We start from the raw sequence: 20,606 nt of genomic DNA on the forward strand, positions 1-20,606 counted from the left end.
TTTTGTTTGTTTTTACATTTACAAATTACTTGTATCATCTTATGTGTGTTTTGTGCATCTCATCTGATCATCAGAGAGCCTCTCCTGCCATGTGCAAACTTCCTGTGTGTCCTGTGGAGGGCAGCAAGGCTAAGTTTTATGATCTGTGTCAAAGAAGCTCATTGATTCTGTCAGTAGGAACATGTAGAATTACTGGTTTGCAGTAAACCCATTTTTTATGTTTTTACTTTACAGGTCGTTGGTTTGTGGTGGGGAACTGCTCATCATAAGAAACATAACATGGCAATATTTAGAATTGATTAAGGCTAGTTGTAGCTTCAGACTGCTTTGCATTCATTTATACTTGGTATTATGACTGTTAGGTTGCCACTATGGTGCATACTGGATGACAAGCTTGAAATTCGTCATGAAACAGAAGTTGAATTTTTATTTTTTTTTGTGATGTATATCCAAGTGAAATGGCTTACGAACAAGAAAAAATGTATGGTGAGACTTAATTTTGGCCATCAGGAATTGATTGCTTTACTTTGAGCACGATCTCTAAGTGGAAGGGTATGTCATTGTTTTATTAAAGATTACGAGGGCGCATGTATTAAATAAAAAAGATGTGCACAGATAAATCATTTATAAGAACTACTTTAATATTCCATTTAAAAAACAAGAATTTTAAAATTAGATTTCACTAAAAATGAGAAGATTCAAAATGTAAGGCAATATTCTTCTCAATGAACAAAATAAGAACATAAGTCTGAAACAGTGGTTCTCATCCAGGGGCCACACACCCAATAGGGGGCCTCAAGAAGATTAAAAATAAGACAAAACAAGCAATAATTTAGGGAAAAACGTATAAAAGTTATTTCATATTTTAATTCACCCCTTCCAAAATTTTTTTTCTTTGAAGAACCAGGGTTCCCACTAGATATATTTAAATTTATTTGTTTTATTTAAAGGTGTGGTTTATAACCTTTTAATTGTTAAAAAAAAGTCATGTAAATTAATAAAATCTAGCTATATCTTTATTATAATGAATATACATTTTTCTTGTTATGCCAAGCTCTACCCAATATTTTATTGGGTAGAAATTGAGTAAGTAAGAGTAAAAATCCTTTTCCTTATCCTGTAAATCACAAACAACTAAAAAAAAATCATGGGACCTTTGAATATTGTTGTGGACAATATAGGCCTTGACAAAAAGGTTGAAAAAACAATGAGTTTGAATCTTTATGAAATATCTTCACAAAGAGCTTAGATAGAGTCTCAATATAGAGACCTTTCAAATGTATTAATCTATTTAATAAATAAACCTTACCTTCACATACAGTGGCAGAATATGATTGTACTTTTATTTACAATTGATCAAATATATAATAACTAGTTATCTAAGCTTTAGCATTGGCTTCTGGCCTGATTTAGTTGCAACGTTACGTGAATGAATGAAACAGCATCTTTTAGGCCAGCGGAAATGTGGGTCAGGTGCATATTATCATGTAATTAGCACATGAAGAATACATACATTTGCATACATTTGCCACGTCTCGGTTACGTATGTAACTATCATTCCCTGAGTAGGGAACGGAGACGTTACGTTGAGTGACGATGAAATGGGGGTTTTGCTTAGAAGCCTATCACCTTCGAGTATTAAAAAACGAGCCAATGGCAAAGAAATGCCATGAGTCTGCAGAATTTGCATAGCGTAGCTCCGCCCCACCTCGTGGGTATATAAGGAAGGACGCTGGCAACATGCATATATGTTTCCTTCTGAGGAGCCAAGACTGAACTTGGCGTTCCAGCGGAAGTGGCAGGAAGACGTAACGTCTCCATTCCCTACTCAGGGAACGAGGGTTACATACATAACCGAGACATTCCCTTTCATAGTCACTCCGAGTTACATCGAGTGACGATGAAATGGGGGTACCAGTCTAATCACGCCACCTCTCGGCTGTCTTCCTGTGCCCTGCGTAAGTGTGAGCTCCCTGTCGTGAGACTGGCACGGACGAAGGACTCCAACTTAACACAGGAATACCAAGGTACACTGGGGAGCATATCTCAGTGGAAATATGCAAACCATGCCCGCCCGAAGGGAGGTCTTAAAGGACAAGTTCGGTATATTACACTTAAAGCCCTGTTTTAAGATCTTTTCTGATGAAATAGAATGGTTAAGATTGAAATTTGGACTCATGCTGCTGGCCCGAGAATTTTCGGTTTCTGTGGTAGCACAGCCGGGGGCATAACCTTGGCGTTGACATCAACAAGGTTGGAAGAACTCAAGGCTTCACAGGGAAACTCACCTGAGGAGAATATCGCACATATCCAGTCCATGGAGGGGAATGGCGAGCAAGCGAAGACACCTGAGCGGTTCCTAGTTACCGGCTAGTTGAAGTGAGTACACGAGAGGACACTGGCTTTATTTGGAGATTATAGAATCTCGCAAATGTGTTAGGTGTCGCCCCGCCTGCAGCTCTGAAGATGTCTGTTAGCGAGGCGCCATGCACTAGAGCCCAAGAAGGCCAGACTCCGAGTGGAGTGGGCCTTCACACTAAGGGGGCACGGTCGACCTTGCTGCTGGTATGCCAAAGCAATGGTGTCCACTATCCAGTGAGACAACCGTTACTTGCAGAGAGCCTTTCCCTTCAGCTTCCCACCATGACGGACAAAGAGCTGGTCTGAGGCCCTGAAACTCTGCGTCCTGTCTACGTAGACACGGAGAGCGCGTACTGGACAGAGCAGTGCCAAGATTGGGTCTGCCTCCTCTCAGGGCAGCGCTTGCAGGTTCACCACCTGATCCCGAAAGGGGTTGGTAGGAACCTTGGGCACATATCCAGGCTGGGGTCTCAGGATCACATGAGAGTTAGCCGGCCCGAATTCCAGGCATGCTTTGTCAATGGAAATGCCTGCGGGTCCCCTACCCTTTTGATGGAGGCCAATGCAACCAGGAGCGCTGTCTTCATCGACAGGAACTTAAGCTCCACTGATTGCAAGGGCTCGAAGGGAGCACTCTGCAGGGCAGTTAAAACCACTGAGAGGTCCCAAGAGGGTACGAGAGGAGGGCGAGGAGGATTCAGTCTCCTCGCTCCTCTCAGGAACCTGATGATCAGGTCATGTTTCCCAATGGACTTACCTTCAACTGCATCATGATGTGTGGCAATAGCAGCAACATATACTTTCAGGGTGGAGGGAGACAGCCTTCGCTCCAACCCATCTTGCAGGAAGGAAAGCACGACACTAACTCGGTGAGAAGAGCACCAGTTGACGAAGAGGTTCCACTTCAACGCATAGGCATGTCTCGTGGACAATGCTCTAGCGGAAGTGATGGTAGCCACCACCGCTGGTGGTAGGGTACTCAAACCTTCCCGTCCAAGAGCCACACGTGGAGGTTCCAAAGGTCCGGGTGGGCCAATGAGGCGCAACCAAAATGACCTACTCCTCGTCCTCCGTGATCTTGCACAGGGTCTGTGTGAGAAGGCTCACTGGGGGAAACGCATACTTGCGGAGGCCCCACAACCAGCTGTGTGCCAGTGCATCCGTGCCGAGCGTGCCCTCGGTCCGGGAATAAAACAGGCGAAAACAGAATATATATAAATATAATAAAACAGAAGAGTCGTGGGAGGCAAACAGATCTACCTGAGGGTCCCCGAACTGTTCCCAAATCAGCTGAACCGACTGTACTCCGGTCTGGACTCCGCAGGGCAGTTAAAACCACTGAGAGGTCCCAAGAGGATACGAGAGGAGGGCGAGGAGGATTCAGTCTCCTCGCTCCTCTCAGGAACCTGATGATCAGGACATGTTTCCCAATGGACTTACCTTCAACTGCGTCATGATGTGTGGCAATAACAGCAACATATACTTTCAGGGTGGAGGGAGACAGCCTTCGCTCCAACCCATCTTGCAGGAAGGAAAGCACAACACTAACTCCGTGAGAAGAGCACCAGTTGACGAAGAGGTTCCACTTCAACGCATAGGCATGTCTCGTGGACAATGCTCTAGCGGAAGTGATGGTAGCCACCACCGCTGGTGGGTAGGGTACTCAAACCTTCCCATCCAAGAGCCACACGTGGAGGTTCGAAAGATCGGTAGGAGGTTGCCATAGGGTGCCCCTTCCCTGAGAAAGGAGGTCCTTCCTCAGAGGAATTGGCCAGGGTGTTGCTGTTGCGAGGAGTACGGAGGTCCGGGTGGGCCAATGAGGCGCAACCAAAATGACCTACTCCTCGTCCTCCCTGATCTTGCACAAGGTCTGTGTGAGAAGGCTCACTGGGGGAAACGTATACTTGCGGAGGCCCCACAGCCAGCTGTGTGCCAGTGCATCCGTGCCGAGCGTGCCCTCGGTCCGGGACTAAAACAGGCGAAAACAGAATATATATAAATATAATAAAACAGAAGAGTCATGGGAGGCAAACAGATCTACCTGAGCGTCCCCGAACTGTTCCCAAATCAGCTGAACCGACTGTACTCGGAGCGTGCCCTGTTGCCATGCCCACCTTGGGACTCGATCACGGAGCCAGTGCTGAAGCGGTCTCATATGAAGCAACCCGAGCGGTGTGGCTGCCGCTGCGGATGCCATATGCCCCAGGAGCCTCTGAAATAGTTTCAGTGGAACCGTACTCTTGCTCTGGATTTGATGCAGACAAGTCAGCAGTGACTGCGCGCCCTCACTCGTAAGCTGCGCGGACATGGCGACTGAGTCGATTTCCATACCGAGAAAAGAGATCCTCTGCACGGGGCAAAGTTTGCTCTTCTCCCAGTTGACCCGAAAGCCCAGACGAGCTAGGTGCCAGAGCGCTAGGCCCCTGTGTTCGCAAATCAGGTCTCGAGAGTGAGCTAGGATTAGCCAGTTGTCGAGATAGTTCTGGACGCAAACCCCGTGAAGCCTAAGCGATACAAGGGCTGCCTCGGCGACCTTCCTAAAAAGACACAAGGAGACAGGGCTTGCCCGAAAGGGGAGAACCGCGTACTGATATGCCGTCCCCTCGAAAGCAAACCGAAGAAACGGTCTGTGTCGAGGAAGAATGGAGACATGAAAGTAGGCGTCCTTCAGGTCAATTGCTGCAAACCGGTTGGCCTTAACCCACAGGATTTCTTCGGAACAATGAAGTCGGGGCTGTAGAACCCGGACTTCATTTCGGCTGGAGGGACAATCTCGATTGCACCTTTCGCCAGCAAGGTTGCGTCTTCCGCATGCATGACAGGGGCATTGCCACCGACCATAGTGTAGCGGACTCCCCGAAAGCGGGGAGGAGATCGTGCGAGCTGAATCGCATGGCCGGCCGGCCAGCAGCAGGAGAACAAAGTTTTCTTCAATCCGGGGGAAGGAGTGGCCCTGCTACCACCTCCTCGACAGAACTGTAGCCCATCTCTGAGCTGCTACCTCCACCCAGCCGCCAGCTCAGTCCACTCAGTCTGTTCGCCGCCGAGGACGCCCTCCTACAACTCCTGCCCCTTCGCTCGGCCCCAGCAGCAGCCTTCACCCAGGCCCCGCTGTGGAGGTGGTCGCAGGAAGGCGCCCCAGTCTGCTCAAGCCCCGCCGCCCGCTAAACGCCAGGCCAAGCAGCGCTCCTGATGCGGACAGCTCAGAGATGGTCTACAGTTCTGTCGAGGAGGTGGTAGCAGAGCAGTAAATGCTTGATAGTCTCAGTCTGTTTCTGGGCAGCCGAGAACTTTTGGGCGAAAGTCCTCGACTGCACTGCGGAATAGGCCTGCCTGGGATATGGGGGGGTTGAGCACACGGGTCCACTCAGCATCCCGCATATCAGCCAGGTTAAGCCACAGGTGTTGTTCCTGGACCACAGCTGTGGACATCACCTGACAAAGGGAGCGTGCGGTCACCTGCGTTGCTCGGAGAGCAAGGTCAGTGGCGGCACGCAGCTCATCAAAGAGCCCTTGGTCAGCTCTGCCCTCGTGCATGTCCTTGAGCATCATGGCCTGATAGACCTGGAGGATGGCCATGGCATGCAGTGAGGCGGCGGCGCTCCCCCCAACTCTGTAGGATTTCGCCACCAGGGTAGACAGAACCTACAGGCTTTGGAGGGGTGCTTTGGGTCACCACGGCCTTTTGAAGGAGGACACAACATGCTCTGAGGACACAACTGTATCGCAACAGAGCGCTCAACAGGGGGAACCCCAGTGTACCCTTTCACCGCTGCCTCATCGAGGCAAGAGAAGGCGGAGGAGGCCTCCGAACGATCACGGGAAGACAACTGGGCCTTCCAGGATCTCGTGACCTCCTCATGCACCTCCGGGTAGAATGGAACTGGGGGGGTGCACCCCCAAGAACCAGTCATTCAACCGCGAGCGCTCAGGGCAGGGTGGAGGGTTCCACGCTAACCCGATGCTTGCGGCGACCCGGCAGAGCATAGCTGTCAGTTCTGGGTCAGACTCGGACAATGCTGGGACCCCGGAGGGCAGCAGCACAGCCAAACCTTCATCCCCAGAAGAATCCAGCTCGCCTTGTGATCTGGCTATCAACATCACATCATCCTCTGGAACCCCTAATGAGACACGAGGCACATCCGGAGACGGCCCCACGGCTGCACCCAAGGCACTTGCTGCGCTGGTGAGGGGGGTGTGGCCCGAGGAAGCATCATCGGGGCAGAATTCCACACCGTCACACTCAGATCACCCTGGCCACCAGCCGAAGTACCAGCTCTCGATGAGGGGGTAGATCGGGGTGTGGCAGTGGGGACTCTACCTTTTGTAAGGTCACAGAGTCTCGATCTCAGCGCAGCGATGGTCATGTTCCCGCAATGAGAACATGACTCATCCATGAAAGCTGTCTTTGCCTGTTCTAAACCCAAACACGCAAGACATCTATCATGCCTATCAGAGGAAGAAATGGAACGACCGCACCCAGAAATACACCGGCGAGACATCTTGAAAAAGACGTGTCCGTGCAAGCTCTTTTGTGAGAGGACGCTCAGCAGCCTGCGCTGAAGCGGCCAGGGAGAAGCATACACGCTGGATGCAGACCACTGCACAGATCAGCAGGCAGGAATGTGAATGTCGCTGGAAAATCGCCTTTGCACCAACACAGACTGGAGAGCTGCTCGTCTCGAAGATACTCTATGACAGTCAGAGAATTCAGGCTTACAGGAGTGAAGAGGACCTCTTGGCTCCGAAGCAAAAACATATCTGCATGTTGCCAGCGTCCTTCCTTATATATATACCCACGAGGTGGGGCGGAGCTACGCTATGCAAATTCCGCAGACCCATGTCGTTTCTTTGCCGTTGGCTCGTTTTTTAATAGTCGAAGGTGATAGGCTTCTAAGCGAAACCCCCATTTCGTGGTCACTCGATGTAACTCGGAGTGACTTCGAAAGGGAACTGTTATTACAGCGTGCATGGGAGGTATTTTAAACTGGAATTGTATTCCACAACCATTACGTAAGCGTCTCTTTTTGTCTTGTTTGAACAAACCCCTAACTCTAAGTATTCAATTTTGAGTGGTACATCAATTAGTGCAACTTGATAAGAAGTGGGATTTTAGTTTTCTACGCAATCATGCTTAAAATGTTCACCTGGCGGATTATATCTAGGTATTAAAATATCAGAGACTCTGAGGTGGGTTATTTTGACTTGTCCCAGTTAGCAATCAGTGATTACCCAGGATAGAGGTTTTTAAACTTGGGTCTGAGGACACCCAGTAGGCCTCAAAGGGGTGCTAGGGGGACCACATGAAGTGTAGGATTTTATTTTTATTTTTTATTATTAATGTGAAAAATATCACACAACCTACATATACACACTGATCAGATAAGACCTATGAGAGACAAATCCTAAATCGAAGAAATCCTTACAATGTAAGAACACTGTTGAAGCTGAAACAGCAGTAAAGCTGATGTAGTGTCACTGGACATATTGGTCTGCTCCTTGAGATGTGGGTTAATGAGGAAAAAGAAGCTGTATATTTCTTTACATTACTAATTCAGCACACAGACACACATGGAAGTGTACACACCCCACACACAGCATTATTAATTAAGCAGTCTCAATGTGTTTGTTCCACTAATCTGAAGTTAAAGCAACAAAGGATTATTTTCAATGAGATTGACAGATCTCATCACTAATTAAAAGTTCAACTGATGACAGTTGTGACCAATCAGATGCTGCATGGGTGGAGCTTAATTAGACTCAGCAGCTGATTGGCTGTCAAAGTTTGGAATAAAACCATCAGTTCTTCAAAAGAAGTGACTGGTCTGGAAACTTCTGACAAAGACCGGTGTAGTGTGTTTCAGTGCTTAAAATGTGGGGGTAACTGAGGGAGACTGGGCTTAGAAAGGATTTGAGACGAAAGCAATAAATCATTCAGCATGATGAATGCAAACGTCAGGCTAATTGTGTCTCATTGGAGCCGACGTGCGTCAGGCATGAGAGGGTTTCAAATGAGCAGAAATTAAGCGTTACTCTGAAGTCTGTTTACCCTTAAAGCCAGCAGTCTGTTCTTTAACTAAACTCCAGTGAATAACAGAATCATAGAAATTTAAAGAAGTGGGTAAATAGATGCAACAAACACACTTCCAAATGACATATATGACACTCTATGACTATGTGCTATTTTACACACCTCTTTCTTATCTCAAACCTGTCAGTGTACTAATCACTGTAGGCTATTCAGTGTGTGTGTGTGTGTGTGTGAGAGAGAGAGAGAGAGAGAGAGAGAGAGAGAGAGAGAGAGAGAGAGAGAGAGAGAGTGTGTGTGTAATGATGAGCTGCTGATAGCTAGCTGATTATATATGTAGACAGAAGATTCCCACTCTGTTGACAAGAACAAATGTTTGTTGTTGTAGTGACACAAGATCTAGAGAGAGAGAGAGAGCGAGAGTATGTGAGACAAGGGGGACAGACCGATAGAGAGAGGGCTCCTAATTCTCACATTCTGCTCTCACCTGTTGCTGAACTGACTGCGCTTACGTTATGAGAGGTACGTATTAAAATTTAATTTTGACTAATTCGATTTTATTTAGAATTAGATTTGTTTCTAATTTAAACCTGGTAAGCAAACAGTAACAAGATTTTGATATTTAAAAACAAAAGTTTTCTATTTAAATTTTTTTTTTTATGGCAAAGCTGAATTATCAGCAGCCATTACTCAAATCTTCAGTTTCACTTGATCCTTCAGAAATTATTTTAAGCTGATTCGTTGCTCAAGACAAATTACTTTCTACAGTTGAAAATGGTTGTGGAAGCTGAGATAAATTTTTGAGGATTACTTAGTGAATAGAAATTTCAAAAGGACAGCATTAACTTAACTATAAGTGTGTGTGTGTGTGTGTGTGTGTGTGTGTGTGTGTGTGTGTGTGTGTGTGTGTGTGTGTGTGTGTGTGTGTGTGTGTGTGTGTGTGTGTGTGTGTGTGTGTGTGTGTGTGTGTGTGTGTGTGTGTGTGTGTGTGTGTGTGTGTGTGTGGACCACAGTCACATGGGTCAATTTTTTTAAATAAATGCTAAATAAATAGCTTTCCATTGATGTATGGTTTGTTAGGATATGACAATATTTGGCTGAGATACAACTATTTGAAAATCTGGAATCTGAGGGTGCAAACAAATTGAAACATTGAGAAAATCACCTTTAAAGTTGTCCATTTATGTTCACGATTGTGCTGCATTCACTCACAAAAATAAATATTTTATATATTTACGGTTGGAAATTTACAAAATATCTTCATGGAATATGATCTTTACTTTATATCCTAATGAATTTTGGCATAAAAGAAAAATAGATAATTCTAACCCATAAAATGTATTGTTGGCTATTGCCACAAATTTACCCATACTTGTGATTGGTTTTGTGATCCATATATATATATATATATATATATATATATATATATATATATATATAAATGTTTATAGCAATGTAGAAGTTTTAACTGTCACTTTTGATCAATTTAATGCATCCTTGCTGAATAAAAGTATTATATTTTTCAGAAGAAAACCCCAAACCTCGAAATTTTAGACAGTACAGTGGAGTTCAAAACTCCACATTGAAAATCAGTTAAAATTCTCGAAATTCCACTTAATATGATGATCCCTATTTTATCATGTAGGCTATGCAAAGACCGAATTACCGGTATACTGTGTGAGAAACCCTATTCAGTGTGAAATTAACACAGCATGTTATTTACAAAGTTAAATAATTGGCTTTTATATTGTCACAGCTGAAAACTCCTGGATTAAATAATATGTGTAAAATAATAATAAATGATTTATGATACTCACTAATTCAGTATTTTTTCACAGAACTTGGCTCTATAAGAATGGTTAAACAGACTCTCAACTCCACACTGGACTCAGATCTGCCTGATGTCACATCACTGAACTTACTGGATCAAGAATCCACTCCCAAGAATAAAGCACACACTCCAGAGTCTCCCAAGGACCCTATGAGAAAAGTATGTGTTCAGTCCCTTAAAAAGAGGGTCACTGCAGTGTCTGCTGAAAGGAACAGAGTCAGGATGGAGAGAGGGGGGACTCCTTTGGGATTCCCTGACTCTGTGTACTTTCATGCTGCAGCTATTTTCCAGAAAACTCATGTGGAGAAAGACCTCGCACACAGACTCATTCGCTATGGGCATATCAGTCCTGGTGGAGATGATAATGATGATTCTGGGATTGTCGATGACAGTGATGCCAACACCAAGCAGAATGAGCACTGGGCATATGAGCTGGCATTTAACACCCTGAAATGTAAGTGAAAAATAAAGCCAGGCCAAAAAAACAAAATGAAGTTTGTATGATTATTAGGAAGGAAATTGCTTTTCCTTTAAAATGTCATATTTCAGTATTCTCCTTCAGCTTAAAACTAGGCTGCCTTTATCTGCCTGATCTTGTATGAGAAACAACAATATAAGTAATTATTTGGTAGGAATGTAAATATCATATAGTGATGAGATGTAGACAGCACAAGAATCTAACGTGTCCAGTTTATCTTGATTGTTTTTGGAGTGTGCAGTTAATGTCCCTGTGGTCACTGATGTCATGCTATTTGTGGCCCAAAAATCTTTAACATCAATTATTCAGTTCCTCAGATACAGGACTCAAAGGTGCAGTTGGAAACAGATGAAGAGTCATAAACGTATAATACTGTTACCCAGAATTCCACAGTTATTTCCTATCCTGTCCAACAGTACTGCAGAGGAGAGTGTTTCATTTTCCAAATGTTCTAGAAGAGACTGGAGTTTTTATTATTTGGTGGTTTCTGAATAAAACTTGTAAATAGTCAGTGTTGCAGAATATTTCCAAAATATTGTTAAAAATCTTAATTTATATTGACCTAAAATGTATTACTTTTTCTCTTTTTTTTATTGCCGGCTTTAAACATTATTGCATGATCCACACGTTTATGATTTGGGGGGAAATGTAATTAAAAATTGCCCCCTGGGGGTCTACAAATATAAAATATGGACAATTTTAAAATCTAGAAATAAGAAAGTTTCATTATGTATTGCTTCTAATGTTTTACAGTGTATCAGAAAATGTAGATTTGAAGATAATAGACTAACTTCCAGGGTGTGGTTCAGTGCCTGAAAAAAAGAACTCTCACACTCTCCATAGAAGTAATTTATTTTCCTCTGACCTCATCTTTCCATGCCTTTCCCCTCTTCTTTCATTATTATTGAAGTCCTGAATCAATAATTTGGGGATATCTGGTCACATTCTGGTTGGGCTTCTCCTTGTAGCATAACTTCCCTACACATGTCTGACTCATTCGTCTCTCTCTCTCTCTCTCTCTCTCTCTCTCTCTCTCTCTCTCTCTCTCTCTCTCTCTCTCTCTCTCTCTTCCTTGCTCTGCTTTGCCCTCACCTTCTCAAACTTTTTGCTTAGGGGAGGCTTTTTTTAAGGACATCTATTTGCTTTTAGTGCAGTCAGGTCAGACATCAGTTCACTGACTGCTGTAGCACTTGAATGGCTGCTCTGAGCTGTGTGCATGAGGTCAGTTCATATTCGCAGTCATCCAGAAACGCAGACAACAAACTATTTAAATTTATATATTCAGATAGGATTAGACATGAGCTTATCAGTCTTGTTTATTATACAATATGTTAAAGTGGCAAAAAATATTTTTAAATTTTTTATATATATTTATTTGTTCGCAATTTTTTTTAAATGTATTTTTTTTTCTTGTTCCGAGCTTAAATCTAAGAAAGATAAAAATGCATTTTCCTCCTAAAACTTTTTTAGAATAAGGAATATTTTACAAGACGACATAAATTCTGATTATTTTTATTTTAAAATATTCTCGATTCAAATCCATTTTAAATTCAGCTCACATTCATTTTTTTTTTATTCAGTCCGCCATGTCTCAGTGGGAATCCAGCTATTTTTAAATTACTTTCTCAGCAAAACTAATGTAACTCACACATTAGTTTTGCTGTTGGGTATTTTAGGATCTCTGGAGTGTATTGCTGGGTTTTTTGCTCCCCGCTACATGTCATGGTGTTGAATTCCAGCTAGTGTAGTAAAGCAGCGATATCATAGCATAGGGATGTTTTCCTTCATCTTCTACAGCTAAATATTCCAAACTCTCTCCTCCTACCATCACAGACCAAGATCTACTGGAGGAGATCCTGACTGACAGCTACTTTTACCGTTCTCAGCAAATGGTGGGTCTGTTGACTGACATCTGCCCTTTTGTGTTGGTAACAGGATTGAAATTGATGTGTGAGTTTGTGTTTCTCTTCAGCCAGATGACCTCATGGCTCTTGTGGTGGTCGTACTCTATGACCTCCTGGACAGGAAGTTCGAGCCCAGAGAGCCAATCAAAAGAGTAGAGGAAGGACTTATAAAAGAAGTGAGACAGGTGGAGGACAGCCTTTATAGGTCAGTATGAGCAGGTCTGCCCTGTGAAAATTCATCCTTTATAAAGTTAGACTGAATCACTGTGAATCCCATGTATGGAGTGAAAAATCTCAACGGTGAGCAGCAAGGAGTATTTTCTGAGAAAATGTGTCCACAAAATTGCGATTTCTCATGATTTCGACTTTCTGTCCTCTAATTGTGACTTTGTATAATGTGACCTCATATATAGCATTCGTGACTATTTTTTACTCTGACATAGAATTTCCATAGATTAGAACTCATACTTTATTAATCAAGTTTTTAAAGGACTAAATTACCTGGTTTGTTGTAAACATTAATTTTATAGAAATAAATTTCCCATTTTTATCGCTCCTAAAATAGAGTTTTGGGAAGAAAGTCTGAGGCTAAGATAATACTTAAATTTCGCACATCTGAGAACCCCATTAAATGTCCTGAACTTCAAATAAAATAAAATAAAAACCTCAACCTCTGGTGATATGTCACAGGTCTTTAAAGACATTGGACGTTATAAATGGTGCTTGTATATTTGTGTGTATCAGGTTCAAGACCAAACTGGAAGCCTCACTGGCTCAGTGCAGAATAAAGCAGAATTTGCTGACAATTGACAGTTACCTGCCTCCAGCTGTGAGGGCTAAACAACAAAGATCACAAACAGTGCCACTCTATGCCTGGGTCAACACCCTCAAATCCAGGTATTGTGTGTCTGTGTGTATGAACACAAATGTATTCTTCTTATTTAATACAACACCTGATATATATTGGGTTTGTATACCAATTCATCCAGCATTGAAAACGTGTGTGAGACTCTGAAGACATCGGGCTTCACTCAGGTCGATTCACACATGCAGCTGGTGGGAAATGTGTTCTGTAAGGACAAACACTGTTCTAATGTCCTGCTGTTTCCCAGAAGGCTTACAAAACAACTGGAGATAACCAAACTAGTGACAGAACATCTACTCATAATACAGGTAATAAAGACACACAAGCATCATTCTATGAAAGCATTCGTTTAGAATAAAAAAAAAAACTTTTTTATCTTGCAATTCTGACTTTAAACTCGCGAGTTTATATCGCAATTCTGACTTTATTTCTCCCAATTGCGAGATTATAACTCGCAATTCTGTTTTCTTTTCTCTCAGAATTGTGAGATATTATCATGGTGAAACAAGCTTCCATGTCATTCTGATGGTGCAAACACATATCCAGGATTAATGTGTGTGTGTATGACTTTAGGATAAATCTCGCAGTCTAGCTGCATGTGCGGTTGCCCCGCTATTGGTAGAGGGTGGTGATGTTCTGATGGTGGGGTCTTTCTCTGCTTGGACTGTGGCTCATGTGGCTCTCCAGGCCACTGCCTGTTCTGGTTGTGTACATGTATGTGGGGTCCTTAATGTCTCCACCTTCAACAAGGAATTACAAACTATCCTCACCTCTACTGGCTGCAAAAGTAAGTGTTACTCTGCCTAACCTTATAATGATTAAATGTCTACATACCATAGTATAGTGCCTTTCCTGTTTAGCCAGTAGTGAAGCATTGCTACTCGGGTGTTTTCTATCTTTTTGCATAGATGTGAAACTGATGTCTGAGTACTTCAATGAGCTTAATGAATGGGATATGCGTATTCAGAAGGTTCGGGTGATTGTGTTGCTCCCACGGTGTTCTGCCTCAGCGCTCTGTAACCCTGTTGAGTTTATCCTCAATGAGAATGGAGGTACAGCAACAAATATGCATGGTCTAATCATTTGAAACATTCTCTTTTTGTGGCCAGGTTAGAGGTAAATTAACCAAAACAAACTGAAACAACATTTCGAGATAACACACTGCTCTTTATCAGACAGAGGGCTGTTGCATGACCTATCTAAAGGAACCATCTCTGACAGTAAACTGAAGCCACTAGTTGCTAAGCAGACACAAGACCTCAGCCATGCACTTAACTGTGAGTCACTCTCTCTCTCTCTCACACACACACACACACACACACACACACGTTGGGTTTCTATGTTTTATGGGGACGTTTCATAGACATAATGATTTTTATACTGTACAAACTGTATATTCTATCCCCCACACACTAACACTACCCCTAAACACAACCTCAACAACACTACTTTCTGCATTTTTACATTTTCAGAATATTTAGAATGATAACGTTTTTTCTCATGGGACCTAAAAATGTCGCCACAGTCAAAGATTTCTGGAATTACCATCTTTATTGGGGACATTTTTTCTCCACAATGTAGAGTTTACTGGGACCAGACTCACTCTCACACACATTCATTTAGGCCTACTACCTGAATTTTTTTTTGTGACACTGGAAAGTTCCATGTCTAAAGCTTTTTATATTCATTTGTTTTACTGAACCTAATTTTTATCTGTGTTCGTGTGTTTCTCTCCCCACACTACAAAAATAATTGACTAATAATAATGAATTCATAACAATTAAAAACAATTATTCAGTAATTGTGTTATTTTTCAGTAAAAAGCTAAAAAAATAATAATAATAATCATGTAAACAATATATAGATTATTTCTTGATGAGCACAGTTTATGCATTAACTTGATAAAATTGTTTTCTGCATACATTTTGCAGTATAATTAGGAAGACTTATAATATTACAAAAGATTTTGCTTACAATTCATTTTAAGTTGGTCTTGTTACAGTGTAATTATACAATTAAGTACTGAGTAAAAATAAAAGTACACTACATGTACTTACTAAAGCATAGGGTTAGTTGCTTGTAATTGTATTTAATTTACTGTTACTATTTAATTACTGTAGTAAGTACATGTACCAATGTAACTAAAATAAAATGATTTAAAATATATGCTCTTTTTCAAATAAATGTTTTAAATTTTCTATTCATCAAAGAATCTTGAAAAAAAATTCATTGTTTTCACAAAAATATTAAGCAGGCTAAGACTTCCTTCAAAAACTTGAAAAAAAATATTACTACCCCATTTTTTTTGTAGTGTTTGTTTATTTAATAATCATACATTGACTAAATCACATCATGTGGGTTAACCTGACTTTCTTAACTGCAGTTCCTAAAGTGAAAGGCGTAGTGTACTGCACGTGCTCAGTATATCCGGAGGAGAATGAACAACTTGTGAAGAGAGTGCTTGAAAACGCAGAAAGCAAAGCAAAAGCTTTGCCCTTCAGGTAACACACACACACACACACACACACACACACATTTAAACACACACACACACACATTTAAACACACACACACACACACACACACACACACACACACACACACACACACACACACACATTTAAACACACACACACATATACACACACAAACACACACACACACACATACAAACACACACACACACACACACACACACACAAACACACACACATACACACACACACACACACACACACACACAAACACACACACAAACACACACACACACAAACACACAAACACACACACACACTGTCCAAGCATTAAGTCCTCCCTGTCACACGCCACTAACTATATGGATTTAAAGTTGCTGTATCCATGGAAACAGCAGTTAATCCATGGACAAGCAAGTGGGGAAGGATTATGAATGTTTGAGTAATGAGAAAATGGATATAAGTTGGATTGAATTTACTGAATTTACAACACAAAACATCTCTTTTTCTTTCTACATGTTTCTCACAGGCTGGTCAGTGCAGGATGGGATGATGAGAAAGAGAAGTTTTTCAGAACTGAATCATCTGACGTCACAAATGGCTGTTTCCTTTGTGTGATGAAAAGAGAGGTATGATTCGCTGTGATTCATATATGTTGAAATGTTTATGTGTGTGAGTATGAGAGCTCGCGCGCACGACACACACACACACACACACCACCCTAATCCAGAGCTTGATGCATTGCTGTCCTAAATACTGGCAGTGTAGCTCCGGTTCACACTAAATAATGAACACTTGTGTCTGATCACATTAGCATCCACACAAGACCACACACAGCAAGAGAAACAAGCCCTATGTGTGAAAGCTTGCATGTGCACTAGACAGTATATAGACTGGGGCTAGTTTTTGTACTACATTGAATATGTTTCGGGGTAGTTTTTTATTATTATTATTTTATTATACATTGCCCCCAAATGTTGTAATTATGGGAATCTGCCATTAATCATTGATAGTAAAACAGTTGTGAAACACACAACAATAATGAAAATATTTAAACTATATTATGGATGGATTGATGGATGGAATGAATATAAAATTAAAAAGTTTGGGGTTAGTAATTATTATTTAGCAAGGATGCATTAAATTTATCTAAAGGGACAATAAATATATTTATAATATGTAATATTTCTATTATTTCTTTTTAAAGAAATGAATGCTTGAATTCAGCAAATTGAATTTATCAAAAGTGAATTAAAGACATCTATAAGATTTCTATTTCAAATAAATACTGTTCTTTTAAACTTTCTATTAATAAAAAATCATGGTTTCCATATTAAGCAGCACAACTGTTTTCAACATTGATAAATAATGTTAATCATATTATTATAATAATAAATGTTTCTTGAGCACCAAATCAACATAATGATTTCTGAAGGATCATGTGACATTGATTAGAGTAAGGATGCTGAAAATTCAGCTTTGCCATCACTGGAATAAATCACATTTTAAAATATATTAAAATAGAAAACAGTTATTTCAAATTGTAATAATATTTCACAATATGTAATTTTTTCTATATGTTTGACCTAATAAAGGCTGGTGAGCATGCAATTACTAAATCTTACCGATCCCAAACAATAGTGTATGTTAAATAAATGCATTAATTTTATTGAATTCGATGAAAACACGTGACAACTTGCCCCAACCTTCATTTTAAAGTTGACAAAAGTTGTGTAAAATCTGTCTATCAGATTAGAACATCTCTGTACTTTCCAGGTTTGTGAGCAAAATGTGAACGGACTATCGAAAGACCTTGGATGTGCCGTCTATGGCTGAGACTATTGCGATTACACCCTTGTGATAACTAGCCCTGGTCTCACAATACATAATAACATTGCACTATGTACATGTGTGTGTTTTCTTTCTAACAGCATGACCCAGCAGAGGCAGAAACTGTCCAGGACATTTTGGCTCGAGCTCTTGCTAAAGGTTTGTTGGGGGGGCTGACGCCTCCTGACCCCCTGAATGGAGAGAAAACGAAAAAGAGGAAAAAACAAAAGGGATCAACATCAGTTGTTCCGCCTTCCTCTCTGATTGAGCCTCCTGCATCAGTGATGATCAGTCTGAGTCCTCCAGCTGTCAGTCAGACAGCAGCCGCTCCAAAACACACTTCTAGAGTCCTGACTGACAGTTCCACAATCCTAGATCACACTTCCCTCACTAAAAGTCAAACTTCCACATTTATGGATGCCACATTTAGCATTCCAAATCATTTGAGTGTTCTAGACCCATCGGACAACCAGTCTTCCGTTGTGCGAAAGAAGCGACCAAAAGGTCATAAGCCTCCAGCTAAAGTTGCAAAGCAGTCTGGGAGAAAAAAGAGGTCTAAATCCCACACTCGTACAGAACGCCAGAGCAGGTCTCGACCTCCACGCAAGAGACCCCTGCACCTTCGGCCGTCTCAACACGCCACTGTTAACTCCATTAAACCAACTCCACCTCAGACCAAACCTGCTGCCATCAGAACCCCAGCGTCCCCGTATAGATCCAGACATCTGCACAGCAGAGCCACGTCTCAACGAGAATCTGTTAAACCGAAAAAGGAAATGATCAAATCAGAGTCCTGCGAGCCTTACAGGGAGGAAACCCGGTCAAGAGAGCTCAGTCTCCCTCCCGTTTATCCGCTCAGTCCTTCACACCTCTCTTCGTTCCCATACTCCTCCAACTCTTCCAATTTCTCCAGCAGTCTTTCCTCTTCCAGCAGCATTGCCAAAGGCAGAGGCTCTATCATTTTACGTTCACAGACATGGCGCTGAGTTACAACCTGTTGTTCATACATACACATCCTGTGTGCTTCCAAACTAAAGTAGAATTGTTGGAAACAATGTGTGCAGATTAAGGCAAGGTAGCCTACTGATCTCATGACTATAACAGTCTTGTTGATTTATTCATGTTGATATATGCGGTTTGTTCGCATTCCTGTAACTGTTTGTATCATGTATGCTATGTTGAATAAATTATTTTATTTGTGATATTTAACCGGCAGAGGAAAGTCCTAATTGTATTGAGTGTTAGATGGTTTGGTATCAAAAATCTGTGGTGGTCATGTATTACTTTTAAATTAAACCATTTGTATCTTATTTTTAAAGCTGCAGTAGGGAGTTTTGAGAAAATGTTGACTTAGCCTGAAAATTTGAACAAGCACAACTTACAGGTCCAACCCCCTTGCTCTCTGCTGCGCTACAGCCCTCCCTCCACAGCTCCTCCCCCACAGCGGAGTCTGCCGTGAACGCATAGGCTAGTAAGCAGGACCACCGATGACGGCGGATTATAAACAGTTATGGAACATTCACTAATAGGGACGAAACATCAACAATATGCTTTACATTGACTATGGCCTGCCCATACTTTGACTACAAACTTGGTCCTCAATTCATTATGTATTTTGCAATACATGTAACTTTATAACGTTGCACTCTTTCTATAAGTTATAAATAGCTAGTAAGATAACGTTAAAGGATTAGTTCACTTTTAAAAAAACTTTTACTGATAATTTACTTTCTTTCTTCAGTCGAAAAGAAATTAAGGTTTTTGATGAAATAATTCCAGGCTTTTTCTACATATAATTGACTTCAACAGGACACAAATGTTCCATGGACCAAATGACAGTTTCAGTGCAGCTTCAAAGGGCTTTAAACGATACCAGGCGATGAATAGGGGTCTTATCTAGCGAAACGATCGTCATTTAAAAAATAAATAAAAAACGTTAAATTTTACAAGCACAAATGCTCGCCTTGCTCTGTTCTGTGATGCACGTTCGTGATCCTGTTCGAACTCATTCATCAAAATGAACAAATCTTTTTTCGAGTCATTTGTTCGTTGAATGAACAAAATGACTCAGAAAAAGACTCGTTCAAAATGAAAAAATCTTTTTTCGAGTCATTTCGTTCGTTGAATGAACGAAATGACTCGAAAAAAGATTCGTTCATTTGGATGAACGAGTTCGAACAGAAGAGTCACGAACGACGGTACGAGCTCGAGCTGTGCAAGAGAGGGGTGATCAGCGCGTACATGAGCATGATTGACACTGCTAAGACATTCCTCCTGGCTCTGATTGGTTGTTTCTGACCGGGAGCGGTGTATTTCTGCAAATGGCAATAGGACCACAGGGAGGAGCCAGAGGAGCTTGATTTTTTTCACAGATTATCTGTTTCATATTCTACTTTCAGGACATAATGACAGTTTTAGCAAATATTTGTTTACAAAAGTTACCTACCGGAGCTTTAATGTAAACAATCTCATTTAATTATGCATTTAAATTAATTCATTATTCGTTTAATTTAAACCAGATTTTATATCCCTATAAAATGTTTATCATCTTTATTTTGCCCACTATTATTTTATCCACCATATGTTCTTTGTTTGTTTTGACCTTGTTCTTAATCAAAATGTCACAACTCATCAACCAATGGACAGAACCAAAAACTATTTCACTTGGATGTACGTAATAATATAAAAGAAAATATCTGTTTAATTGTGGCTTTACAATTATGCCACTAAAGCTTTTTTGACCCATATTTCGTAAAATATGAATATCCGGTAACACTTTTATTTTGATGGTCCGCTTTAGACATTCTACTACCTATAAGTAACTTTGAAACTACA

At 41.5% G+C, this 20,606-nt stretch overlaps 1 protein-coding gene across 1 annotated transcript; it reads left to right on the top strand.

The window, feature by feature from the left end:
* Positions 1-8,674: 8,674 nt before the first annotated feature.
* LOC143712361 (putative methyltransferase NSUN7) lies at positions 8,675-20,516 on the top strand. Its single transcript, XM_077204574.1, has 12 exons — positions 8,675-8,911; positions 10,228-10,674; positions 12,532-12,590; positions 12,671-12,807; positions 13,347-13,499; positions 13,592-13,775; positions 14,041-14,254; positions 14,376-14,519; positions 14,643-14,744; positions 15,851-15,968; positions 16,471-16,570; positions 17,873-20,516. Exons 1-12 carry the CDS (start codon positions 8,905-8,907, stop codon positions 18,755-18,757), a joined length of 2,550 nt encoding a protein of 849 aa, XP_077060689.1. The 5' UTR covers positions 8,675-8,904; the 3' UTR covers positions 18,758-20,516.
* Positions 20,517-20,606: the final 90 nt, after the last annotated feature.

Source organism: Siphateles boraxobius, unplaced genomic scaffold (genome assembly GCF_051911475.1).
Source record: "Siphateles boraxobius isolate OS27281-9 unplaced genomic scaffold, OSU_SipBor_1 119, whole genome shotgun sequence".
NCBI classification, from domain to species: domain Eukaryota; kingdom Metazoa; phylum Chordata; class Actinopteri; order Cypriniformes; family Leuciscidae; genus Siphateles; species Siphateles boraxobius.